The sequence below is a fragment of the Drosophila teissieri genome, chromosome 2L (genome assembly GCF_016746235.2).
Source record: "Drosophila teissieri strain GT53w chromosome 2L, Prin_Dtei_1.1, whole genome shotgun sequence".
Taxonomy (NCBI): Eukaryota; Metazoa; Arthropoda; class Insecta; order Diptera; family Drosophilidae; genus Drosophila; species Drosophila teissieri.
Window position 1 is genome coordinate 6,727,441 of NC_053029.1, and position 27,618 is coordinate 6,755,058.

At 46.4% G+C, this 27,618-nt stretch overlaps 4 protein-coding genes across 4 annotated transcripts in view; 2 read left to right on the forward strand and 2 right to left on the reverse strand.

Annotated features, from left to right (window-relative positions):
• LOC122623494 (neurotrimin) overlaps positions 1–8,872 on the reverse strand; it is a 30,877-nt gene extending 22,005 nt beyond the window's left edge. Inside the window, exon 1 of the mRNA XM_043802693.1 lies at positions 8,734–8,872. Coding sequence (XP_043658628.1) covers positions 8,734–8,872 — 139 coding nt within the window. The remainder of the gene's footprint in view (positions 1–8,733) is intronic.
• Positions 8,873–13,341: 4,469 nt separating this feature from the next.
• Positions 13,342–14,725, forward strand: LOC122626759. The gene is made up of 3 exons (XM_043807135.1): positions 13,342–13,496; positions 13,844–14,029; positions 14,086–14,725. The coding sequence occupies exons 1-3, from the start codon at positions 13,342–13,344 to the stop codon at positions 14,723–14,725; spliced, it is 981 nt and encodes a 326-aa protein (XP_043663070.1).
• A 1,207-nt stretch (positions 14,726–15,932) lies between these two features.
• Positions 15,933–24,032, reverse strand: LOC122625898 (tiggrin). Its single transcript, XM_043805952.1, has 6 exons — positions 23,876–24,032; positions 23,005–23,265; positions 19,368–22,642; positions 18,335–19,294; positions 16,229–18,244; positions 15,933–16,168 (listed from the first exon to the last, which is right to left on the reverse strand). The coding sequence occupies exons 2-6, from the start codon at positions 23,252–23,254 to the stop codon at positions 16,106–16,108; spliced, it is 6,564 nt and encodes a 2,187-aa protein (XP_043661887.1). The 5' UTR covers positions 23,255–23,265; positions 23,876–24,032; the 3' UTR covers positions 15,933–16,105.
• Positions 24,033–25,414: 1,382 nt separating this feature from the next.
• LOC122626662 (protein adenylyltransferase Fic) lies at positions 25,415–27,419 on the forward strand. The gene is made up of 3 exons (XM_043807006.1): positions 25,415–26,477; positions 26,547–26,750; positions 26,808–27,419. The coding sequence occupies exons 1-3, from the start codon at positions 25,588–25,590 to the stop codon at positions 27,199–27,201; spliced, it is 1,488 nt and encodes a 495-aa protein (XP_043662941.1). The 5' UTR covers positions 25,415–25,587; the 3' UTR covers positions 27,202–27,419.
• Positions 27,420–27,618: the final 199 nt, after the last annotated feature.

Consider the following 27,618-nt stretch of genomic DNA (forward strand, 5'->3'; position numbering starts at 1 on the left):
GTCGTCACACATGATGTTTTAGGTTGGAGTGCGCTTGCAGCCAAGAAAAAGGTAAATTTGAAAAGTGGACTATATAAACAGTGTACGAATAACTGCCAAGCCAAACAGACAAAAGTTGCAACAGAAGGATACACAAGGATAGTCACAATATTTGTCTTTGTACAACCCTTAACTATGATCAATGTCGCAGGCTTACACTGTGCAGGCAATAAAAGGGTATACTACATTCGTTGCATTGAAGAGTAGAGAGCCTATATATGTGCATGCACACTATAGGTAAGCAAAGTCAGGAACTGCTCATGCAGAAATGCGCATAACTGCCTTGCAGACAGAGATTCACCTTCACACAAATGCGAAAGTTTAAGTAGCCCCCAGCCATTCTGGGGCGCCGAAGAATGAGCCCCTGCCATCGGACTCCATCAGGCACTAAGTACTGCTCTATTAACCAAGAATCAACAACAACAGCAGCAGACGGCCCAGACTGCCATTCTATGATTCGACAGCAGGGAAAGCAGGGACTCCTCTGGAAACAGGACGTTTGCAAACAGGCTGCCTCGCAGGACCTTCTCTTAATTATGCACTTTGTGCCGCACTCCATAGCCACACAGAATTGATTGGCCTGTGTGTGTACTCGATAATAATTATAGGGCCTAAGTAGGTTTAGAACAGCTAATGGCCAATGTCTCTGCCTGTTTGCTTAGTTCTGCACATGTGCTAAACATTTTTGATGGCCAAATCATCCAACCATTTGAGTACATTTTGGTTTATTTACTTATGGCTCTTTGCACCACACCGACAATTGATTGGTTTTCGCATCTTAAGACTTTCTTATGACTTTTGTTGTTAACTTCTAAATCGATTGAACTGTATAAATGGGTTGTTTTGGGGAGCAAACCCCCAAGGATAACCCGTTCGTAGGGAACTTCTTGGTTAACATTCACGCCTCTCTAATTGCCAATTTCCGAGAAACACAAATAATAATTCGCTGAATGTTGCAATGAGCAGGTTACAAAGTTTGGCACAGGAAGCCGCGCGTTGCAAATTGGTTTTGTTGCGAGAAGAGCAGATGCAACACCTCCTAACGAGTCACTTTCCCATTCGCCACGTGCCACCTGAAAACCCCTTTGCAAGTGACTGCATGCCGAAGTTCAAAAGAAAGATTGTCTTAAATCACAAGCACCCTCAGGGATATACAACATTTAATGACTGCCACGTGGCGGAATATTGTTATGGACCAGAAGCATTGCCAGGATCTTGTGCTTATTTTTTCGGAAGTTTTATTTTTAATTAATAGAACAGACGCAGACACTTCCATTTGGCCGTGTAAGCAATTTTGTCGATAAACAGAAGATTTATGCAACTTTATAGCACAAATAATCTGTACAGAAAGCCAATCAACGAACACAAATGCATTTTACTTTAAATATTCGAACCGAAAAGTTGACGCATTTTTAAAACCCAATGTGCCCAATGTTCAATATGTTGAGTGTGCTTGTAAAGAATTTATTATTCTCTCGCTTTAAAACCTGTGCAAGCTTTAATTCATTATAAGTAAAGAGCAAATGTTAAATGAGTTCGAAGACCAATCAATATGTGTTTTTATTGGGCTCGTTTAGTACATGTCTGTGAGTGTGGCAAAGAAAAAACAGGCATCTGGGATAAACAAGTACAACTCTGGCAAGAAATACAAGCCAAAATGGCAATGGAATCAAATCAAATAAAGTGAAATAGAAGTTCAAATAAAATGTGATTATATACTTGGTGCCTTTTTGGCATTCTCGTTTTTTTTCTGCAATGACTTTCCCCGTATTTACCAGAATTTCTTTCCATGCTTAGTTGAACGTGCTCAGATAAATAGCACAAACGTAAACATTCGATAGAATCTCAGAACACAGAACGAGATGCAGCTGCAGCTGCCTAACACAATGGATGAAGTGAAAATTGGAAAATTCATTTTCACCAGCCCGCAGACGGAAGAGCAAAAGATCCAGACTGAAGCGCCCGGGGGCAGCAACGCATATGAACAGGAAAAAATAGCGATAACTCAAATTGAATGCCAATAAAGTAACATATGCGCCCCCCAGGCATCCGCGCAGCTCCGCCGGAAAAGTCAAACAGAGCCAGATCTGGACAGTTCAGTGCGTCAGCGCACTAACAAGGGGCCTTCGCGAAGGACACTCTCCTGGCCACCAGGCCACCCCCATCCACCACTCTCTCTGCTCTCCGCTCTCCTCACCTCTCCCGGCCACTCCGGCCACCCGGAAACGAAGCGAATCGAACTGCCAAAAGCAAAACTAACTAGCTTCTTTTATTCCGTTGATGCCGCCGCGGCCCCCAAAGTAATGCCAATCTGACATAATACCTTATATGTTCTATATGTGGGCCACTTGGCGAGCAGGTGAAGCTGGCCACAAAGGAGGTGGCCAGGTGGGGTGGGGCACCATTCAAGTGGGTTTTGTTGACAACTATTGACAGCATGCATACTCCTATCTTAAACAGCAAAAGCCTTCAAAGTAGAGAAACCCGCAAAGGCAGGATATTAATATATGGGTTAAACTCCCCATGCCCCAAGATTCATTTGGATCTTCAGGAAGATCTCTTAACATTTTTTTTTCATTTTTACTTTCAGATAATTTAGTATATTGACAAAACAAAAGACATTCCCTTGGCACGTCATATATAACCCATTGCTTCTTTGCCGGCAACATAGAACATTGCAGCTTGCAACCAAACTGCACACACATGCGAATGCACGAGCGTGTGAATGTGCGGCAGGTGCATGCCACTAAATGATACTGAGTGCACATTGCCACAATTCTTCGAGTGCGGCACTTGCGGCTCCTGGGTGGCATAATTTACATAGCTCGGGCACTTGAGGCAGCCATTGTATATAGTATATAGTATGCACGTACATACCCACGTACATTGCGGCGCACAAAGAGCGGGGAAAGCGAAATGCTGATGCAGTGGGGCGCCGTGTGATTAGCGCGATTTAGCGTGCGGACTTGAAGATGCCCGGCTACGCGGCGTATACGTAATGCCTAATTAGCGTTAGAGCTAAAAACTTTTTATTGCAATGGCTAACCGCGGGCAATGCAAGCAAACAAGCAAACAAACAAGCCAACAAACAGACAGATACACAGACAGACAGACATTCAAACCGGCAAAGCAAACAGACACAAGGCCAACTCAATGGGCCAACTTTAAGCAACAAATTTGGTTCGGCCCTCGGCTGTGCCCACCACTGCATCCATATCCATGGTGCACGCACCCAGGGAAAGGTTTAAGGGGGCAACCAGCGGATAGAGATGGATGATGGACGACAACTGTTCGGGGCATGCAAAGCGCGATAATTGACCCGCGAGCGAGTGAGAGGGATCTCTCTTTCAGGGCGTGAGCTCCTGTGTATGTAAGCCATGCAACTGTGCAACAACTTTCGCTTTGATAAAGGACCTTGGCGTCGAGTCAAGTCGAGTCCTTTAAGCGGCAGCCGGGCGTGCTCCCAGTTACATGGCGCACAAAACCCACAAAAGTAGCACAGAGTGCGCGGCATACGAACCCGCATTCGCATTCGCATCCGCAATCGCATCCGCATTCGAATCCGCATCCGCATGCCGCCCTCTATTCTCGACTTTAAGCCCTACTTATGGAAAATTTAAAAATAAATTTAAACCTAACTGCTTAATTAGACGAATCCCGTTGAGGTTTAAAGAACTGTAAGACACAAAATCGAACTTAATTATTACTACTACACATTTTTCATATTCCTAACACATCGCCCCATTATAAAACTAAACAAGGAGCTATTTTTGATAAATACAAGTCGAAATTTATTTATGAAGAATGACAAATACATAATCATTCAAGTTTCCTTCTTAGTATTTCAAACATCTTGTTACAAACTGGGCCAGTCTGTCGTGCGATAAATACCAAAGCACTTTAAGAAGTTTTTTCTTTATTGTATGAAGCCATTTTATTAGGCGTAAAAAACAACATTTAAATGTTAACACACCATTTAAGCACAAATTTACAGCAAACGATTGTAAAAGTCAGGCGGCGGCAAATGGAAAGCAAAAGGGGAAAGCCGGAAAACTGCGGCGTGCCAAGCGCCCGGAGTGTGGTTTTTCCGCCTGATGGCTGGCCACTGCGGCAGCTGAGGCGGGCGGGCGGAGAAGGTGGTAAAAAAAATTCAAGGAAATCGTCGGGAAAAAACTTGTTCGAAATTTATTGACGAAAACAAAGTCAAGTGCTGAGCAGAGCAGCCAGGACCCCAAAAGGACTAGCAGACACCCAGCCGGCTCTGATTGCATAGATCCGTGGGTCCATGTGGGAACTAGCCCATCTCCATGTGTTTACGAGCTGAGATAAGCCCAAGCCACCAAGCCGCCTGGCCCTGGCCCAAGCAAGAAATTAAGTATGCCACACGTTGCCCACTGAAATGTCGCCGAGAGGAATCCTAGCATCCCAGCATCCCAGGATCCGAGCATCCAGCCATACAACCGCAGAAGCAGAGCCAACTATAAATCTATCATGTTTACGCCGGGCTTGACGAGCGTGAGGAAACCCCACTCCGATTTCCAGTACACTTGAGCACAATTTGTTTATGCAAGTCGAGTGAGGCTGCTAGCGGCAAAACGTTTCTTGAATTATGGCTTTGTTTATCCCAAGTTGCAAAAGGCGAAAGCACAAATGCTGCTGCTTCTGCTGCTGCTGCCCCAGAAGGGTTCAAAGTTTTCGCCATTGCAGACAAAACAAAGTCGAGCAGAAAACTCCACAAACGCACTGCATCGGGGGATGACTCAGTCGTTATCTGGCCCAATGGAGGCGTGATATGTTATGGCACCATAACAATGGATTTTATTTTCCCCGCTTATTGATATCGTGAGTTGCTCTGATTTTATTGTGGCAGAGTCTTAACCCAAACGAAAGGAACACCGCTTTGCCATTCGCACATTGATAGCATTTAGAACAGGCGGTCCCAAAAATAATGAAACTGCCTTATCATCTGCCGTTTGTTTTGTGGAATTCTACTTTGGTTTTATTGGTACTCGTCATGTGTTTTCTCAACCGCATCAAGTTGGTTTTAACCGAAATATAAGCTCAATATTTATCGGTGGACAAATCTAAAACGAGGCTAAGAAAAAGAAAAACAAATATGATGGTCCGAATTTCTTACCAATTCTTGTGGAACATTTGTAAATATTATGCCACTGAAAATTGAAATCGCCCCGCAAAATACGCCACTTATTAGAAGCGGCACGTCTGTTGGCAATTTTTCATTGGGTGCAGACTAACAGGTACCTCTGATGAACTGATGAATTTTATGGAATCTCTGGTCCAGATGAAAAATTCATGTATATACTCCTTGGGGGAACCACAAGAAGTTTACCTGTCCGAAGTAAGAAAAGAACCAAATAATTTGAAACAGTGTAAAGCGGCAGAAATAATTTTGATGAACTTGCAGGCACAACATTGCCGAAGCGTTCCTCTCCTAACGAACAGTTTGCCAATTACCCAGGATGGCCTGCCCCCTTCGGAGTCCACTCCCCAGCTTTGGTTAATTAACAGGTCTTTTGGCCACACTGCTACTGGCACCAGCGCCGACCTTTCTCAACCAGGCTAGGCTGAAAGATGGGTGTTTGCGTTTGCTTTGCTCACTTGACGGCCGCGCAGCGAAATGTTTTCTCGGAAAACGCTCCCGAAAACGGCTGCCATGCACAGGAGTGGCCTTGTCAAGGCCTTCGCGACCACAACCGCCGACTTTAATTAAATTAACAACACGAATTGTCAAACGCAGCCAGAGCATTCAGCAGCCAGCATCCAGCAGCAGGCAACAGCAGCTAGCAACGAAATGCGAAGTTTGGGGAAACAAACCTTATTAAAAACGTGTCAGAAACATTTTCATAAATATTTCAGGTGCAACTTTTTTCCGACGTGGCTTGTCAAAGTGCCAAAACCAAAGTGTCAAACTGTTTACGTAGAGGCTACGGAATCAATAAGGTGCTGAAGCTTGTTTCGTGGACTCGAGTGCGTCCAAAGTCCTGCCAGAGTGAGCAACAAGTGAAACTCAGTAAAACAAACTTTCCAATTTGCAATATCAATTATTACTAAAAAAAAAATGAAAACATAACTTTTTAGTGGACTTGGTTAGTTTATGTTTAAAATGTGGAGCTTAAGTGATTCAACTGAAGCATCTTCTACATATAAATTAAAGACGTCTTATAATTCAAAGGGCGACTCAAACACATCACACTCGTAACGTAATCCGCATTGACCTAGAAGATGGGAAAAACAATAAAACCACACTGAAAGCCCTCAGAGTTAAGTGTCGTGTATCATTATGTAATGTCACATTTAAACAAAGGGCCTGCGAAAACGAATGTACATGAGTCATTTGATGACGTGTGAAAAAAGACAGCTCTGGGGGATGATCCAAATCAATGTCAGTGGCAAGGAAAGGAAACATAAGAAATTACTCAAAGTCAAGAGGTTGTTGAAACTATGTTTAGCAGCCTACTTCTCCGAAACATTTCCGGGCTACTATAGGTGCGTGTTGGGGTAGGCGACATAGAACCCATTATAACGCCAGATGACAGATAAAGCACAAGCCACACTAAGCCATTTCCATAAGCAGGCGATCATTTGTCAGCTGGACGGACATTGCCGACACATAGCTGATTCAAAGGATACTTCCTACACCATCAAACACCTCATAATCCCGGGCAAATTGGGGCTGCATCTACGGCTCTACAATACTCTTTGTTGGGGTAAAAAATATATTAAAAAAGCACTGAATTTGTGGACAATTCAGCAAACTATTTGAAACAATCAAATCACAATGGAAAATGCATTAATCTAACTCAAATATGTATTAAATATTCTTGCTGATGAGGGGCGCTATGTGGCTATCATATTTCTTACGAATTTTAAGAAGAACTCGTTAAAGAGTTTCGAATGGCCAAATTAGGTTTAGGAAATTATGTTTTAAAGCTACTCATAGATAGGGTTGAAAAATATCCTTCAAGTGCTCCCTTGCCTTGCTCCACCGCAAAGCAATATAAACAGAATGATTTTTACATGGCCTCATAATGGGTGATGCTGGTAGCACGTGGTCTGTGGTCATTCCGGACGCTTATCCGCCTTGATTAGCAATTAGCACGCGTTCTTGTCTTCTGTGGGCCGCCGAGCGTTGAATTATTGGACGAAGGTCAGCCGATCCGGGCCCAGCCTCCGATGTCTGGTGCCCAGTGGGCCAACGACCCAATGGGCCAAAGGGGCAGCATCCCGCATGGGCGTTATGCGGAGATTAATGATGTTGCCTGTACGCCGTAGTGGTCGAGTAATGATTTTCGCCGTTGGCACTCACATAAATCAAGCTGATTATCAGGTAGCGATAGTTGGTTCCGGAGATTGGAATATGGCATTTAGTTTTTCGCATAAAAAGAATTACCAATTTGTAAAATGTTAAGTGTCCCCAAAAATAAAAAGATGGATTTTCCTAAACGTTTGGATTCACTGTCCTTAGAACAATAATAAACACTTACTGCTGCTGCCATCCCTTTGGCTAACTTCATTAGCCCGACACTCCCGCATCGCAGTACTTAATCGTCCCTGCTCCGAACCGAAATGATTTAAGTTGATTTGCTCGCTGGAAGCTAAATCAGAATCACACCAGGAAACTTTCTGCTTTCAAGCTAATAAATGGCGTACAAAAGTTTTGGGTTCGCTCGTTTGTCATTTTCCTGGTTAACTACTGAACAAGAGTGGGGGGGGCTGGGGAAGAGGTCACCGTATAATTGTCAATTTCATTTGTGTGGCGCCCAACGCGGGGCGAAGAAGTTCAAGTAGGCGTCGTTGAACAAATAAAGGCAGACAGCAATAAAATTTATTTAAGTGCCCTCATAATTGTTAACAACAATAACAACAAATATAATAAAATCCAAACAAAAGGCAGCTGCAAGTGAAATGAGCAATTATTAAGCCATGAAAATTGTAAGCCAACAACAACACGCGTCATAATAAAGTTATTATTCCAATGAAAATCCGTCCGGCTGGTGATTCTGGGGTATTTAAAGTGGGAAAAGGAGAATGCTCCGTAAAATACTGCGCAATGAAAATATTAATAACGTTAATGAAAATTACATTTGCAGGCCGCAAACTCGAGGAGCAGGTTGTGCAGAGTTATTCGACTATTTAACATTATTTTACATTACATTATTTTCCTTTTTGAATCAAACTAGTCGGTTTGTGTTGAATATACTTTTCAGTGTCAAATTACATGTTCACGAAATATGGTCGGATAAAAAATATATTTATAGGTATATGTAAAAATATTAACCCTTAATATTACAAAGAAATAGCACAGAATACCTGATTAAAATGCAATTCCAATTGTTTGTATCAATTAAAATCACAATCATTATTTGTAAGTAATTTAATAATGCTGAGTTCACCATTAATTTACTTGACCAGATAAATTACAAAAGGAAAAGAAATTAATAATTGAAAATATTTACTTAATGTATTTGATTTATACAAATAAATATAATTTCTGCTCCCTACATTAATAACCCAAAAAAAAGTGCAATCGGAAACCTTTTAACCATGTAGTGTGCAATAAAACAAAATATAATTTAAAACAGTTATTTAAAAGGTGTATAATTTTTCTTACAGAATAAGTTAAGTTAAGTTGTCCAGATAATTTATAGGACATTGAACATTAGTTTTACTCACCATTATTTAGGGTTGAGCCACCGACGCTACCAGCGTTGCCTTCACTTCCAGTATCTGTACTTAGTGCCACAGACGAGGCAATCAGGCATCCAAGGCCCACATACAGAAACGAGGAAATAGCTTCGAGGTGGTATGCCATTATTTTGCTGGGTTTGATGCCACTTTTTTTACCGTTGTTTAGCTTCTCAATTAAGAAATTTTAATTACTTGTAGCGTACAAATATTTTGTGGCATTACTGTATATTACTGTATATTCAGGTTCATGTTTTGTTTGCTTTCGGAATCGCTCAACGTTTAATTGCGATTGGCTTTTATTCGCGCTTCCCCTGAAATATAAGGAAACATGAGAGGAAATTATTGGTTGTCATTATAAATTAAAATATAGGTCATTAATTTCAAAACAGTGAAATTATACACGACTGCCTGCCTTTAGGCTTGAGTGTACATTCAATATGTCATTTCTGAAGAGTCTAGGGTTCCACAAGTAAGTTGAGTTGCACGACTATCAGATACCCGGTACACAGCATATTGATTATTTATTATTGATTATATTGATTAAAAAGATAAGCCCTAAAATAGAGTGGTTTAATCTAAGCTTTTAAATTCCATTACCTTCAGGGATCTTGTCGTTTATGCGGACATACGGACAGAGAAGCGGACAGATAGTTTTTTATGTTTAAGAAATGGTGTGAGGGCTTTTAACTAGATCTACATCTGGCTTTCATTGGTCTTCATGGGGTAAATTGGATTTAATAAGCCAGGATCAGCATCAGGAAGATATCAGAGCAGAGGCCAGCACTAAACTCCGTCCGACCTCAAATCCGTTCAAATGCCAAGGACAACGTTATCGTCATCATCAGAATTATCAGCTTCCTTTCCGTGGTTGTTTTGCTGCATGCATGCATAGATGAATTTTTTCCTTGTTTTTAATTCCTGCTCGTGTCATAAGCGAAAAGCAATTTGCTCTGTCAGCTGTTGTTTTACACTCCGGCTACGGCAGTCAAGTAAACCCATGGAGGTCCTTCCAGTCTCGTCAATTTCTTCATTCTATTGCAATATGAATGCATTTCAATTAGAATGCCTCCTTGGGGACAGCTGTTGTGGATTTTCCATTAAGTAAGGGTTATTGAAACCGAATTGCAAAACTTAATTGATTTCTAAGCCGACGACTCAACTTTCATTTTGGGTGTGATATATAAACTAAGAACTTGAACGTTGTGCAGAGAAGGATATAGTAAACAACTTAAAACTTATTAGAGGCATACAAATATGCTAAATGGAATCCTACTTCTAGGGAATTAATGTAAACTTATTAGCGGTTTGCTCCTTAATCCAATTTTCTAATATTGTAGTTTCCCATGATCGATGAGCATACCAAAAATCTCACACATCTCGATATAAAAGCTAAGAAAATGGGCAAAAATATGTGATTTTTTATATGAATGGCGTATATATGTGAAGTTGGTTTAATATACCAAAATGTATTGTGGAACTAACCGCGAAATGTAAATGGACCGTGAATACATAATGCATTTAAATCATTGTAAACAGCGATGTTTGTGCCCCGCAGACAAAAAGGATATTTCCCACATCTTCGAAGTGATGTAGCCGCGTGATGAAAAGGAACCAGCGGTGAATGTTCGCAGTTCTGACTTCTGCTCTGTCTTTCCGTCTCCTAGGGAGCATTTACTCGCTTTTGCATAATAGATCAATTTACATTTCCATTCACACGCAATAATGAATAACGAATAATAGCAACAAGCCCGTGGCGCAGGAATCTCCTTGCGTATTCTTTGAGTATAAGTATGTACATTATATGAGAAACCTCTTCTCGCTGCACTAAAATCACACCGAAAGGAATCAATCAATCAAACAGATTAATTATTTAATTATACTTATTAGTTCTTTTCTGGCGATTTTAACAATTGTTTTTTATACAGCACAGCGAATTTAACCTAAGTGTTTGTTTACCTAAAAGATTCGATCTTCAGAGTTATTCAAAAATATTGTGTTTATTTAGTTAAAACTATTTACTTAAGTAAACAAATAACTTAAATTTAAAACATGAACACAAAGCACTAACCAGACGCAGCATCGTAAATTCATACTACCTCTTAAAATGATTTCACTCCACGGTATATTAATCTTTTCGATCGGACAATCATGGCAGATTTCTGCACGTTTGTTTACATATATAGTAGCCGGCTTTCGCACTTCGGTGCACATTGCCACCACGCAGACGGCCGTCAGGAGGATATATAAATATCTGAGTCAGACTGTGCGCGGTAGTTGGAAACGCACAATTTAAATCGGAAATAAAGACAGAGGGTGTTTTAATTTAAACAAGTAGATATCGGTCCTTACAAGGCTGCCATTTGGCATGTAAAACAATAATCTGCAACGCATTTGATGCCTTGTAACGTACTTAGTGTCATAAATGAAACATGAAGAATATTAGGTTTGAAGTCGGAATTGCATGCAATTCGGATTATTTTGAACGCCGCCTAATGAAACATTTAAGGTGCAATCAGTTGCCTACACAATTGCTCAAGCAGAGGTAAGCCAAGTGGTAAGCGGAAGGATCCATTGTGGAAGGTGCAGCTCCATAAGCAGGGCATCCTGTGAACTCTATTATGCCTTTATTGGTGCCCATCTGCATCTTCGTTACACATCCGATGTCGCCCTGCTTCCAGAAACTAATAACTCACCGTGGCAATGTCTGGCTGCTGGATGGGGCGTCAGATGTCGGCAGGAATCAGCAAATCAATTTATAAATAGAGCAGCGAGACAACATAACAACGGATTTTCATGTTTCCCTCTGCCGTTCTCCGTTTTTGCAACATAACTAAATTAGGGGACCACGCGGCAGACACACAGACGCCGTCACAAAACCAGCAGCTCCTCCGGTGGGCAGCGGAGGTGCATAAATGGCATGGATGGGGGCAATAGAGGGATAAAGCACTCACAGCAGTTGATTTACTACAACAACTATTTGCCACTAATGCCAATCGAAAATACTATTTTTAACTATGTATTTGGCCAACGCAAACAAGACGACGTACGCGCGTCCAAGGAATCCGAGGAATCCGATTCTGGTTCTAATACCGTTACCGATTCGAGTTCGGATTCAAAAGCGATTGCGATTGCGACTGCAGATACGGATGCGGATGCGGTACCGTTGACTGACGACAACCGAACGAAACGACAGCCGAGTTCACACTGGCACCAGCATCCCGTCGTGCGACTCACTTCGGCTGCGGCATGTTAAAAAGATAAACAAATGTTGCGGTTGGCCGTGATTTATGTTAGCTTACATATGTTTATGGCCCTGCCTACAGAGCCAACAGCACTTTCCGCTGCTAACAGCCCCCAAAACAGCGAACTACCCAGCGATTCGAGTGTTCGCGTGTTTTAATGTACTATCCGTTCCACCAGCTAATGCGGCGGGGTTAAATTTTATGTTTATCATGTGAGAGATAAAGTGTGAGAAGAGTTAAAGGTCACAGAATTTCTAGCACTAGAATGAGCACATGTCCGCCTGAGTTAAGAAACATATTATTCCTTTCTGAACTTAATAGAGCAGGGCGTATCACTTGCGTAAGCATTTTAATCTCCCTCATCTGTCTTACAGTGAAAACATGTTTTTCATCCTAGCTAATCATTAAGCATTTGTTAGTTGGTCTTTTGAGCGGGCATAATGGAACAATGTCTTAGCACTTCAACACATTTAAAGTTGGGACTCTATGCATTTGTAAGTTTTATGACCATAAATGTCAGAGTTCAAAAAGCAAGACATCTTTAGCTTGCTGTTAAGTTCGCTATCTTAAGATATGAATGCTGTAACACAAACTTCATTTAAGAGAAATTTGCAAATAACATGGTCTTTCTTTGCTCTACATCCCACATATCCCTTTATAAACCCTTACAAAGCTCCAACAATTTGGTCCTGCAAGCCTTAACATTTCCCACTGTACACCCCAAGCAAAGCTTCAGCATGTTGGTCCTTCAAGCCTTAACATATCCCGTTATTACCCCTAATAAAGCTCCCGCTAGTAGAAAGCGCTCACTGCTCAAAGGCATTAACTTTGAGCGTCCGTTGAAGCTTTAAGTGGTGACGAAAGCTCCTGTCACAAGGCGCTTTCCTCTCTTGTTGACTTTTGGCAACTTGACAGCGCAAAAAGCGAAAGCCACAACACTCAGTCGGAACAGCTGACTCTCAAAGGTGGCCGCACCATCGCCACCCACCACCCTACATATCTGCTGCAGGGCCAAACAGAAACTCCGTCACTAGGCTTACGGAGCATTTCACTCCCCAGAAAGCGTGGGGGCGTCACCGTCACCGTCACCCACTGACGTCGACGCACTCGGCGCATGCAAAACAGTTACGCGCTGTGCCACGGAGTGTGTGGAGTTGCGTTGAAAGGGGCTCCGGAGTGCAAACGGTAATCGAAAAGCCCCCGGGAAGGGGCCATCACAGCGGAGCCTTGACCCGAGCGCCACGCGTGAAATGTGGCGCCTTGCTGGCGAATAAATGACGTGAAATGCCAAGTGCAGCCACATCGAAGCCAACAAGGATCTTGTAGCAGCGGCAGGAGCAGCCCCTTCTTCATGGGTTCATGCCTTGGCAGCTGTGCCCCAGCTGCCGCCGCACCCGCCCAATCCGCCTGCACCTCCACGTCCGACTCCACCACACACTCGACGTCCTCGACGTCGTCTTCCCTGACAACTCCACCCACGTCCTGGGTGGCCAACAGCTGGCTCTGGTAAGTGGGGCCAATTAGTTGAAGCTCAACTCCGTTGACTTTCGTTCGCGCGCAAATCCGCTGACCAATCAATACTGGCTAAGCTCGGGGTGGAATCGGCTAGTTGGGGGTCAACAGCCTAAAACTATGCAACGCCCGCTGGTTGCCACAAAACAATGTGCCACACGCGGGCTTCTCGCCCAAGTGGGTGGTTACTGCAACTAGATCTGTAAACAGTAAACACCAGTTATATATGAATTCCGTCAATAAGTAATTGAAGCTTCTTGTGAATAAAAAACAATTTTATATTAATTAAATTAAATTAGTAAATTTAGTTATAATAACATAAGCTCTGTATTATCTTCCAGGCGAAAGAACAGATCCGCAGGACGACAAGACCCAGAGGCAGAGCTTCTATCGAGGACCACCAGGCAGCGCTGCCAGCGAAACGGATTCATCTACCGCATCCTGCGGCTCAAGAGGAGCCAGCAGTGCCCCAGCTTTCTGGACAAGTACTGGGAGCAGCAACCCAGCTACACCAAGCTGCCGACCACGTATGTTGCCTCTCGTAAGGTGTTGCCTACAAATGAAAACTACTAAATCCTTGCAGGGCCATGTCGGACATCCAGATGCAAAACCTCGACGCCGGCAAGTTGCTCAACGCCCAGACGACGTCCAGCAGGGAGACAGAGATGGGACTTGGAGCGTACCAGCGCATGACCAACTCGCGGGCCAGCTCCTCCTTGGACCTGGAGTGGGAGCACGAGTACTCGCAGCTGCGGCAGTATCAGTTCCAGTGCCAGCAGGTGCCCAAGGAGCTGCCGCCAAAGCCGCGCTATGCATCCCTGGACCAGCTGGCGGCAGCCAATGCGATGGCCACCAGCCAAGGACGACACATGGCGCGCCAGGCCAGGTTGAGTAGCCAACGCCACGGCGGTTCGCTCACGCGGCACTCGTGCTGCTCGTCCACGCAAAACTCCTGGTCCCACATCTCCACGCCGGAGTCGCTCGAATGGGACGTGGACGAGGAGCGGGAGCAGCAGCGTCAGCTCCGCCTGGAGGATGACAATCTGGATGATAGAACGCTCAAGCTGCTGCATCAGATCGAGCAATTGAAGCACCATGTGCTGCAGGAGACTGGCGATGGACTCAGCTTGGAAGCTGCTGCGGTCGACGAGCTCACCGAGGGTCTTCAGTTCCGAGCAACGCACTTCGCCGGCGACTCCCAGCTGGAGGCCCATGTAAGTTGATTGGAATCACTTTAGAACCTATCATGCACATAGTATTAGGGTAAGAGGTGTACATAGCAGATGTAAGGAACAGTTATAATATCCTGTAAGGAGCAGGTCGTTGAAAGATACATATATAGAAACCCGTTTCCGTTTTAATCATATTTTTACTATCTGACTTTTTCGAGTTTCGCTATCCTAAAGACTTTATCTGTAAGCCAATGTCTATACTTATGCACTCATAAAAAGCGATGCTTTTTAATTAGGGCTAAACCATAGTTCGTTAAAAATCATTTTTTAATGCTTTGCTAATTGAGGGATCAAACTTTAAAATTATAAAAAACAATGTCTGAGGTATACATTTTGACTTGCCTTAACTTAGATTTTTTTTAATTTTCTGCCTATTATTTTTGTACCGCTTGCCTTGTAAGAAACTGTTTTAAATCTTTACTAATATATATTTGATTAGATGAACTAAAGAATTTCGCAACATCCTTAGTTTCATTACATATTGCACCTGGTATAAAACATATAAATGGAAAATAAGTTATGAAATTTAAGTGCCTAGTCTAAGTCCGATCCGAGTTCAAAAATTAAAGTACTCAAATAAAGATAGAATTTAATATCCTGAACTCAAAATGTGTCCTATAAAATAACAGTATATCAAGCAAATAGTTTGCATTATTAGCCACACACAAAACTCAATTGTCTATTCTATACCTATTTATGTGTGTGTGTAAGTAAGGGCTTGAAAACTATTTTAATTGCAGAGATTTATACAGAAATATTAGGATGTAGTGAAAGATGTTATGTATTTCTTTCTCTTTGCTCCAAAATTGTGCTTTTTGGATTAAATCCGAACCAAAAATGTATATGCATTCGTTAAAGTAAGAGCTTTTTAGGGCAATACATTAGTGACTTCGTTACATTTTGAAAGCTATTCAAAAGAATCGCACCTACCTTGAAAATTAAAGTACTTTAGGTACTTACATCTTTATAGACCAGATTGGTAAATAACACAAAAACCACTTTAGCTTTTTATCTGTGAACTTTCCGCTGCATTCTGTTAAGTTTCTGTTGTTCTTGTAAAAAAAATAGAAAATATTTTGCAAAGTCTGCGCCGAGATTTGATCGAGTTTTCTAATTAAATAAGTACCTAAGTTTTATTTTGAAACTCGAATGTTACTCTCCATAGACTACAAAAACTAGTATGTAAGTACGTTCACTATTTTCGCTGCACAGTAAATGTCATTTATTTGTGTCTTAAACTAAGAGGATTAAAGAAGGATTTGTAGAAAATATTAAGATTTGTATTAGTTGAGAGTTTCATCTCGGGTAGTAACTTTTTAGTTCGGACTAACAACAGTCCGTTGGTAAATGGCAGTTATTTGGTTTCGCCCTCTAGCCGAGCTTTCCCTTCAGCTTCTCCCAGAACGACGGTGCTGCAGTGGCTTCCACCTCCACCTGTTGGAAGATTACAATCATTATCATCTCTGATATCCCAATCTCCTCTTCTTCACTTACCGGCGTTGCTTGCTGCAGGGGTTGACTCCTGCTGCTGCTGCTGCTGTGACCGGGCTTTTGGTCAAAGTGGAGGTCCTCCTCAACCTGAACCTGCTGCTGACCGAGATCCTCTGCCTGCTGGTTCCAGTCCGTGTCCTCGACTTGCGTTTGCTGTCCAAGGTCCTCCAGCCTTTCGTTCCATCCCTGCTCCTCCACTTGCTGCTGCTGGCCGAGATCCACTTCCTGTTGCAATGGCTCGTCCCCAGCAGCCCGGTTCCACTTTCCTAAACTCGCACTTGCACTGGCCGAGGATCCGGTGGGTCCGCCGCTAGCCGAGGCGGAGGCAGTGCCCACTGGCACGTTGAAGGTGTAGTCCTGGCGACGGTACTCGTACCCACCAGACGGGCCACCACGGGAATAGGGAATTGGAGGCGTTGGTGTGGACAGAATGGCTGCAGAACTTGGTGGCCTGGGGCGGGCGGTATCGCCCTCCAGTCCCGGCTCGTCACCCTCGACAAAGGATTCATCGTAAGTGTGGGGCGGCTGGTCACCGCGATCCTTGGAGAATATGGGCTTGTAGACAGCAGTGGCATTGGTGCTTCCTGGGTCCACCACATATCCGCCATTGGAGCCGCTGTCCGCGGGTAGGTCGATGAGTCCCTGGCTGAGCAGGTAGAGTGTGCGACGCCAGGCGACCAGCTCTTGGCCAAACTTGCCATAGCGACTCTGGAGACGACTCAGTGTCCACTGGTGACGCTTCTCCCACTTCGCCGCCTCGGCAGCGGACAATAGCTGGCGGTGATTGATGTACGCCAGCTGGCGAAGCTCACCCTCGCGGAATTGCTGCAGATCGCTCTGGGACATGCCGTAGTACCGGGCCAACTGGTTGATGCGGGCGAGCTCCTGCTTCTGCCAATCCGAAAGCTGCTGCACCGAGATTTCGTACCTCTGCGCGAATTCCGCCAGCAATTTGGAGTCCTGGATCTGCCAGGTCTTCAGCTCCGTCTGCGTCATGTTCTGATTGCCGATGAACTCGTACAGGCGGTCACGTTCTCGCTGCTGCCAGCTGGTCAGATGGTTGAGGCGGCGCTGCTCCAGGAACTGGCCCAAGTGGCTGATGAATATGCGTTGGGCGGGCGCCAACTGCCCGAGGCCCACCTGGTAGGACTGGGCCAGTTGCGTCTGGAAGCTCGTGTCCTGCGAGATGAATTCGAGCAGCTCCTGCTCGGTGATCACCACACCTTTGGCCACTTCGCGCAGACGCTGTCGCTCCTGGTCCTGCCAGTTGTTGGCCTGCCGCCCATTGTCTGCGATCAAGCCCATGTCCGAGAATCGACGCAGCTGGCTCAGAATGAACTGCCGCAGCTCCTCGTCGGTGATCTTGTACTGTGAGGCTAGGATGTGGACGTCACGGAATAGTCGGTTCTCCAGAGCCTGCCTACTGATGCCCGGATGGTTGACGATCTCCAGATAGATCCGTTGCGATTCAATGCTCTGCCAGGCGACACCTGATCCACGATCGATTCTGCGCTGCTCCAGCAGTCGGTTAAGCTCGTCCTTGTACCACACCTTCAACTCTTCCACGGTGACATGGTACTGCGCGACTGCATCCTGCAAGTGCTTCTGGTCGTTGTTCAGCCGGAGCTCCAGCTCATCGATGGTCCAACGCTGCTGCTTGCGCTGCTGCTGGTTGATCAGGTTGTCGATGTGCAGCCGTTCCTTGGCTTGCCACTCGGAGGTGACCAGGCCCTCGTTCTTGGCGCTCTGGTCCAGCCACAAGTGGATGTCTTCGATGGTCACATGGTACTGGCGTGCGATCTGCTCGAAGATCGGCTTGTTGCGGATCAGGTAGCTCTCGAATTCCTGCCGGCTGAAGGGTCGCTGACGGGTCACGCTTCGCAGACGCGTCACCAAATCGCTCTTCCAGGAATCGTTCTGGTCGCCAACCCATATGTTGCTAATATCCTCGTACCTCACGTTGTTCTCTGGTCGTTCAATCACTCCGATGAGCGAGAGGCGGGCGGCTTCTTTTTGAACCTAAAAAGTAAAATATAGTTGTACAATGAATTTAAGCATATAATCTTTGGATTTGAATTTGTGCCGAATTAGAAAGTCGTCTGGCCTTACCCATTTCTCCACCTGCTCCACAGTGACATGGTAGTCGGTGGCGATGCCATCCATGCGCTGCTTGTCGCGCTTGAGGAATTCCACGAAGTCCTGGTAGCTGGCACCATTGCGCTGTTGCTCCAGCCAGTCGTTGAATCCGTTGCTGATCTTCTGCTGCCACTGGGTCTGCTGCTCGATCTGGACGAGGCCAGAGCTCTGCAGACGACGCAGCTCCTCCCGCAGCCAGTGGTCAACATGGTCGATGTCCACGTGATGCGTTTGCGAAAGGCTCTGTAGGCGGGCGTGATCCTGGGTCAGCTCTCGCTCCACCTGCTCGTAGGGCATCTCTTGCTGCTTCTTCAAGAGCATCTCTATCAGACGCTGCTGCTCCTCCACCTGCCACTTGCTCAGGTGCTCGACCTTAGCCTGACCTGTGGTGCGCAGATTGATCAGCTGCTGGCGTAGCCACTCCTCGATCTCCACAACGTTGACGGAATACTGGTTGGCCAGTTTCTGCAGACGGTCTCGTTCCTGATTCAGCTCCATCTCGAACTCCACAAAGGTCAGATGGTTCTGCTGCTTGACCAAGTTCTGCAGTCGTTCCAACTCGGACACCTGCCAGGCGCTAAGGCTCTTTAGGGTTTCCTCGGTGCTGCCGCGCAGTCGCTTCAGTTCCGCAATCATCCACTCCTCGATCTGCTCCACGTTTATGCGGTACTGATCGGCAAGGTGCTTCAGATGGGCACGGTCTGCCAGCAGTTTCTCCTCGTACTCGGCCGTGGACAGACTGTTCTTGTACTCCGAAATCAGGCTCTTGATGTAGTCCCGCTCCACTCTCTGCCACGTTTGCAGTTGCTCGATCTCAAACTGGCCGTTCTTGCGCAGATCCTCGATCACCTGCTTCACATAGTTGTCGACTTCCTCGATGTGCACGTGGTGCTGTTCGGCGAGGTTCATCAGGAAACGTCGATCGTTGTGGACCTGCAAGTGCAAAGTAATTCATTTCAATGCTGTTTGTCGAGTAATATATGTAATGTATAGGATAAAGACCAACCTTGGCTTGGAACTGCTCCAAGGTGATGTTGGAGTGCTGCTGGAGCAGCGACAGGATTCGCTGCTGCTCGGTGCGCTGCCAGGCGGTGAGCTGCTCGATGTTGAGCTTGCCCTGCTGCTTCAGTCGCTCGATTTCGCTCTGGAGCCACGTCTCGATCTCCTCCACCGAGGTGTGGTACTGGAAGGCCATGGTCTGCATGTGCTCGCGATCCTTCTCCAGCTCGGCCCGCAGTTCCTCGGCGCTCCACTGTTTGTTCTGCTTGATGAGGGCCTCCAGGCGTTCGCGCTCGGCCAGCTGCCAGGAGGTCAGGTTGTCGATTTGAAGCTGACCCTCGTCACGCATGCGCGCCAGCTCCTGCTTCATCCAGCTCTCGATCTCCTCCACCTGCACGCTGTACTGGCGGGCCAGGCGCTCGAGGAGCTCCCGATCCTGCCGGAGACGAGCCTCCAGTTGCTCTGTGGACTTGTACTGCTGCTGGGCCAGGTTCTTCAGATGCAGTCGCTCCACCTCCTGCCAGTTGGTCAGTTTTTCGCTGGGCTTCAGCAGACCCATTCCGATGAAGCGCTGCTCCTCCTTCTGGACAAACTGCTCGATCTCCTCGATCTGCACGTTGTGCTGCATGGCCAGGCTCTGCAGTTGCTCACGATCCTTCAGCAGCCACTTGTGGAACTCCTCGACGGTGTAGTCGCGATCCTGCACCATGTTGGTGAGATTGCCGCGCCACTCCAGCTGCCAGTTCTTTAGCTTCTGCATCTCAATCAGGCCCTGGTCCTGCAGCTTCTGGATCTGCTGCTTTATCCACTGCTCGATCTCCTCGACGCGCACCTGGTGCTGTTGGGCCAAGCTGTAGAGGTGGGTCTGATCCTTGCTGATCTTGGACTCGATCTCCTCGATGGACAGGTTGTTCTTATTGATCAGATCGAGCAGGCGTTGTCGCTCGATCTTCTGCCAGTTGTTCAGCTGGGACTCCATTCTCAGCTGTCCCTCGTGCTGCAGTCGATCGCCCTCGGACTTTATCCACTGCTCAATCTCGGACACCTTGACATTATAGGTCTTGGAGAGCTCCTGGAGGCGTGCCCGGTCGTTCAGCATCTTGCGCTCGAACTCGTCCAGCGAGTACTTGTTCTGTTGCACCAGCAAAGAGATCTGGGCCCGCTCCTGCTCTTGCCACTCCTTAAGGGTTTCCGCCTTGACCAGACCCTCGCTTTGCAGGCGCAGCAGCTCCTTCTTCAGCCAGTCCTGGATGTCATCGACGCTAATCTTGTACTTGTCGGCCAGCTTGAAGAAATGGTCCTGGTCGTTCTTGATCCTCACCTCCAGCTGCTCCACCGTCAGCGAGTTCTGCTGCACGATGGCCTGGAGACGTTCCCGTTCCTTCTGCTGCCACAGGATCAACTCCTGCTCCACTCCCTTAAGCAAGCCCTCCGACTGGAACTTCTTCAGCTCGCTCTTGATCCACTGCTCGATCTCCTCCACCTTTACCTTGTACAGGCGCGCCATCTCCTCCAGGTGGCTGCGGTCGTTGATGATGTAGTTATGGAACTCCTCAATGGTCAGCTGGTTCTGAGTCGCGATGTCGCGCAGGTTGCTGCTCACGCTGATCTGCCAGTCCTTGATGTGGTCCTCCAGCTGCTGCTGTCCGCGCACCTGAAGGCGCTGCAGTTCCTCCCTCTGCCACTTCTCCAACTCCTCAACGGACACCTGATACTTGGTAGCCAGATTCTGCAGGTAGTTACGGTCCACGTTTATGCGCTGCTGCACTTCCTCCACGGAGCCGCGGTGCTGCTGCAGAATGTTCTCGAGGCGGGAGCGCTCCGAGCTCTGCCATGCGGTGATTTTGGAAACCTGCTCGTTCTGCTCCTTAATCAGGTCACCGATACGGGACACCTCGCCGCGAAGCCACTGCGTTTGGCTTTGCATGTCACCCTGGTACTTGATCGAAAGGTTCTTCAGGCGCTGTTGGTCCGTCTTGATGGAGTTCTGGAGGGCGGCGATGGTGGCGTTGTGCTGACGAATCAGCTCCTCCAGACGCTGTTGCTCCTTGGTGTTGTCCTCGGTCAGGGAGCTCGACGACTGGTAGTCGTAGGTGGTTTGCGGCACCGACGGCAACTGCGGCGCCAGAGACTCGTTCACCTGGTTGAAGTGGACGTACAGACGCTGCAACTCCTCGCGCTGGAACTGCTGCAATTGGTTCTGGCTGATACCATGCTGATGTGCCGCCTCAGCCAGCTTACGTGCGTTCTCGTTCTGCCACCGCTCGATGTCCTGGGCGGTGAATCCGTTCTGGTGTACCAGCCAGTCCAGGCGACCACGCTCCTGCCTCTGCCAGCTACCTAAGTCTTGGGTACGCGACTGATACTGACCCAACAGTGCCTGGTAGCGGGCCAGTTCGCGGCGGTGGAACTCCTTGAGCACGGGAAGACTAATCTGGTAGCGCTGCACCACGCCCAGCAGGCGCTCCTCCTGCTGCTGCTGCCAGTCGTCCAGTCGCTGCGGCGTGGTCAGGTACCAGAAGAGCCTCTCGCGCTCCTCGCGCTTCCACTGCTCGTCCCGCGGGATCGTGGACTGGCCAAAGGGCTGCTGCTGATCGAGCACCAGCTTGCCGTCCTGCCAACGCTGATGTGACTCCGATCCGCCCACGGAGCTGGTTCCGTCCGAATTCGTGGTGAATGTTTTGTTAAATCGGCGTATCACCACGGTGGAGCCTGCTCCACCCGGCGACACTGGGACCATCTGGTTCAGGGCACTGTTTCTCAGCTGGTCATCCAAACTGACCACCGAGTTGTAGCCAACCACACTCGGCTCCCTGTTCTCCCTCACCCAGTCATGGATGGTCTTCTTTCGCGTGATGGTGGTCGTGGTGCTGCTAAGTGGCAGCGACGTCTGCTGTTGGCCATGGAAACCGGAGTTCAGCTGGGCAGAGCTTCCGTATCCCGACAGCTTTGTGGCCTCGGTGCAGTTGCGGTGCACCACATAGGTCTTGCCATCGATGACCTTCACCTCAGCGGGATAGGCGTAGTTCTTCACCTCGTCGAAGCCGCTCAAGTCCACGGGCTGATAGGGACCCAGGCCCACTGTCTGCTGCAGACCGGCTCTCTCCACTCCGGAGTATCGCTCGAGCAGCTCGGCGGCCTTTGCCTCAAAGAAATTGGGCTGCGCAATGGTGTGATAGGTTGTTATGCCTTGGCGCATATCCGCCACCAGCTGCTGGCTGATCTCAGAGGTCAAGTGGTCCAGCTGCGAGGTGCTCTTTCCACTAAGGCCTAAAACAGAAGCTGAAGAACCAGGAACGGTTAGAGGTTTTTTGTAAAGATAAGGCGGTCAAATCCAACGAAAGTTGATTAGGCAGTGGAAATATTTCCAACCCTTTTTTAAAGTTAAGCAAAATTAAGACGAATATCATAAGAAAGTTGAGGGAACTTCTTGCTTGCAGATCTAGATGGCGTTAGTTGATATTCTACATAGGATTTAAAGACTATAACTGACGTCATTGCTGTGACTTTCAACCCAAATGTACACTGCAGTTTTCCAAACAAACATTTACTTGAATCTGCATTTTCCCATTCACCTTATATAACCTGCTTTTTCACTAGCATCCATTTAAGTCTAATATACTCTTGAATACATTTCAACTCACCACTCCACGGAGATGTGTAGCCAAAGTTGGTGGATCCCTGCGAAAGGACGTTGAACTTCTGCTTCAGTTGGTTGGCCAGCTCCCGCACCTCATTGAAGTGGGCGGAGGCAAATGAATTGAGTTGGGGCACCGTCTGTCCACCTCCATAGCCCGACGACGAGCTGGATCTGAAACTGGAGCGCTGATAGGTCTCGTAGCCCTGACAGATGGCCACCGCCAGAAGCAGGGTGAGCCCTCCCAGAGCCCTCATCCTGTGATGCGCTGCAAATGAGCAGAAAAAAAAACCATGTCATTCACCAATACCATCTACTCCGAAAGAACGTAGGTTCTCAGGGGATTGAGATCACTTTTTTAAGACCAAGTAGTCGTATTTTCGGCGTTGATAAGGGGAGGATGTCGAATCTAGTTCAGACCGTAAGTCAAGACTATCGCATCGGCTCCGGACTTGTGGGTCGAAAAGGTTAATCGGGCGATAATGCGCGCACTGCCCGGTATCAGCCCATGAAAAAATCACTCTTATTTCAAGCTCACTGACCACTTTGGGGCTTATTTTTCTGTTCTTATTTTTTTTTTTTTTGACAACAATTAGACTAATGTATGTGGCCCCGAATTCCCTTTTCATCCGGTTTAGGTTGATAAGTCCCATGGACTTGGCGACGTGTAACATTCGGTTTCAGGGCCCCTCAGAAGATGTCACCCCAAATGGGTCACACATGCATTTTCCCAATTTAGTATTGCTTATTTCTGGAACACATTTCTTGGGCCCCTGCAGGCTGTCGCTATTTATTTTTAAATGTTTTCCCAACTTCTGTCTATTTTCATCTAACGCATGGATGGTAATCAGACAAATTATGCTGCTGCAATGACTTACAGTTCTAATCACTTTCCGAGAGGAATCTCGTTTAACACTTTAAGTGCGTTTCACAATTATCTATTGATTGAATGCAGGACACTTTGTGGGGTGAACCCTATCACTGGCACTACCGAAATCTTTCCGAGTCGTGGGGAAACCGCTGCGCCTTGTGGCGCTGTCGAACAGCAACTGACAGCTGAGTTCCCAGCACGAAGCTTTTATGGAAAGATCGCTTGGCGCGAGAGGCTGCGATATGCGGAGCAGCGTTATCAGCAGGAGAGAGAGCATATGAGTCGGACTATCACTTGGACGACATAATCTATGGGTATGGATCCACCGGCCACATAGTTAATATCAGAAGAATCGATTACTACGTCATCGCTCGAGGCGAGAAGAATTAATGAATGAATGAATCTCGCCATGACCTCATACACATGATTCACAAGCCGGTCGGTCATCTGCTCTCCGAGCACTTTTATTTTGCTTGCATCCGATCGCATTAGATCGAAATAGCCAGCAAATGCGTGATCTCATGAGGTGCTCTTTACATGACTCGAGGGGAGAACACGGATTTCGGTACTCCAAGTGACTGAATCACTTAGGTAGCTGTTAGGTGGAAATATGCAAATCTAGTGACCTTAGGCTCTATTTCAGTCTAATTCGGCAACACGAATGTGAGCCAGATATCCGTTCTGTCTGCTGATTAGATAGATTCTGTTTATTGGGCTGCTGGGAAATTTAACCACAATGACTTGGCCGATTTGGTGGGGTTCCCCATCTGAAGAACAAGAATGGTTTCAGAGAATGAGAGGATGGAGTACAACGATGCCTTACAGACCCTCACTTCATAGTTTTGAGAAAAGAAGAGGGCATTTTATAAAGAGCTCTCCTCATGACATTGTGTACAAAACCACATTAAACATGTATATCAAATATACTACTGTCAATTTTACATAATTCGGCCATTGCAAATGTATTTCGTTTTAGTTGTTGAGATAGATAGGTCGCATCAGTTGCCGCAACAGTTTTTAATGTAAATTATTATTAAATAGAATATTGATTTATAACAACAAATATATTAAACAAATTCACGTATTGCGGCTGGTGAACGACATTTATGTGTATGAAACGTTTTCATAGACAAATCAATTTGCTTTATATATATATAGTAATCATTTAAAATTTTAAACTATATAAATTTGATTTAATTAAAGTGCTAAAACCTTGCAAGAGTTGAAAAATCAAATTAAGATTACTTTGAAGTAAAAAACGTTTCAATAACTTCGAGATATGTAAATGATTTTATACCTCCCAAGCAACCCCGAATACTCTGTTAGTATTTTTATGTCGTTGCCTATTATTGTTGCAAAACAATAGTTTATAATTGCATAATTGTTATAACGTCGCTAAGTGGATAACCATTTTTATGTAAGCTTTCAAAAGTATCCTTTTTAAATTTGAATTTCAAATAATATCCTCTATGGTTTCACTTCCACCGTTCCACTGTGGAACATGCGGATTTCGGTGGGATGTGTATCAGAAACGGTCACACTTAGAAAAGAAGAAGAAGCAAGTACGTGGTGCTAGAAGTCGGTACGCAGCAACTGCAATATTGCAGATAAACAATTTTGGGCACACGTCTTCCAACGATTGGACGCAACGTAACATGTACCTGGCGTGTCAAGTATTCAAAATTCGCGTGAAACACAAAAGAGCATAAAGCACTGGCCATGGGCACGGAAGCAGAGCAACCGAGTCCACCCTCTCCGCCTGCTCAGCAGCAAGAACAGGCGAATCCGCCACTCTGGAATGCACAAAATCAGAAACCTGCCCGTCTCTACCGCCTGGTATTGTTCTTCATCGCTGGAAGCCTGGCGGCCTGGACGTTACATGCCTTGAGCTCCTCGAATCTGGTCTGGAAACTGCGACAGCTGCATCATCTGCCCACCGCCCACTACCTGCAGACGCGGGACGAGTTCGCAGTGTACTCCGTGGAGGAGCTGAATGCCTTCAAGGAGTTCTACGACAAGAGCATCAGCGACAGTGTCGCTGCCAGCTACACGAACGAGGAGCAGACGAGCATCAATGAGGCGCTGGTGTCACTTCGAATGGCCCAGGACATGTACCTGACGGGAAAGGATGATAAGGCGTCGCGTCTCTTCGAACACGCCCTCGCGCTAGCGCCCCGACACCCGGAAGTGCTTCTGCGCTACGGCGAGTTCCTGGAGCACAGCCAGCGCAACATTGTACTGGCGGATCAGTACTACTTTCAGGCTCTGACCATCAGTCCGAGCAACTCCGAGGCACTAGCCAACCGACAGCGCACTGCAGACGTGGTACAGACTCTGGACGAACGCCGCTTGGAATCGTTGGACTCCAAACGAGACGCCCTCTCCGCCATCCACGAGTCCAATGGAGCTCTGCGGCGGGCAAAGAAGGAAGCCTACTTTCAGCACATCTACCACTCGGTAGGCATTGAGGGCAACACTATGACGCTGGCCCAGACGCGGTCTATCCTAGAGACCCGCATGGCCGTAGACGGCAAATCCATTGACGAGCACAACGAGATCTTGGGCATGGATCTGGCTATGAAGTACATAAACGCTAGCCTGGTGCAAAAGTAAGTTGCCAATTTTATTGTTTACGCAGTCTGAAGCATTCCTAGTAAAACCATATGAATTGCCCACAGAATCGATATTACTATTAAGGACATCCTCGAGCTGCATCGGAGAGTTTTGGGACATGTGGACCCAATTGAAGGGGGCGAGTTTCGGCGAAACCAGGTGTATGTGGGCGGTCACGTACCTCCTGGTCCGGGCGATCTCGCGCTGTTGATGCAGCGCTTCGAACGATGGCTAAACTCGGAGCATAGTAGTTCTCTACATCCCGTCAAGTGAGTGTTAAACAACCGCCCAATTTCTTTATCTTATAGTTTTCTGTCTCCTTTCAGCTATGCAGCCCTTGCTCACTACAAGTTGGTCCACATTCACCCATTCATCGATGGAAACGGACGCACCTCACGCCTGCTGATGAACACCCTGTTGATGCGAGCAGGTTACCCACCAGTGATAATTCCAAAGCAGCAGCGTAACAAGTACTACCACTTCCTCAAGCTGGCCAACGAGGGCGACATACGCCCCTTTGTGCGGTTCATTGCTGACTGCACGGAGAAGACGCTAGACCTTTATCTATGGGCCACCAGCGACCTGCCACAACAGATTCCTATGCTCATCCAGACAGAAAGCGAGGCGGGAGAGCGTTTGGCTCATATGCAGTCTCCCAACGTGGCCCAAAGGTCATCAATATTAGAATTCTACGAATCCGGGTCTGGAGCTCTACCGTGACCCATCTAGATGCATCGATATTAGCCAATTCTTTAATTTATTATTTATGTTCTTCTTTATTCTGTAAATTATTGTATATGCCGATCTATCTAAATAACGATGTAATACTGTGATCATATTTAAGCTAAAAGACAACCAAAAATTGTACATAATGCACAATCCAACTAACGTGTTCTAGTATTTAGTACGATTTGTATAAAATTACGTATACTATAAAACAACCACGTCTATGTATATTTCCTCCTGCTAATATTAGACTAGAAGGTTAAAGGTTTGATTATATATAGGTTACTCGATATGGGGTCTACTTTTTATCTCAACCAAATGTTTGTTATCAGTATTTATTTAAAATAACTACGCCTACAAATTGGAAATCTTTCGCTTGACGCCGCTGCCAGACATCGTATGTATTTGTAT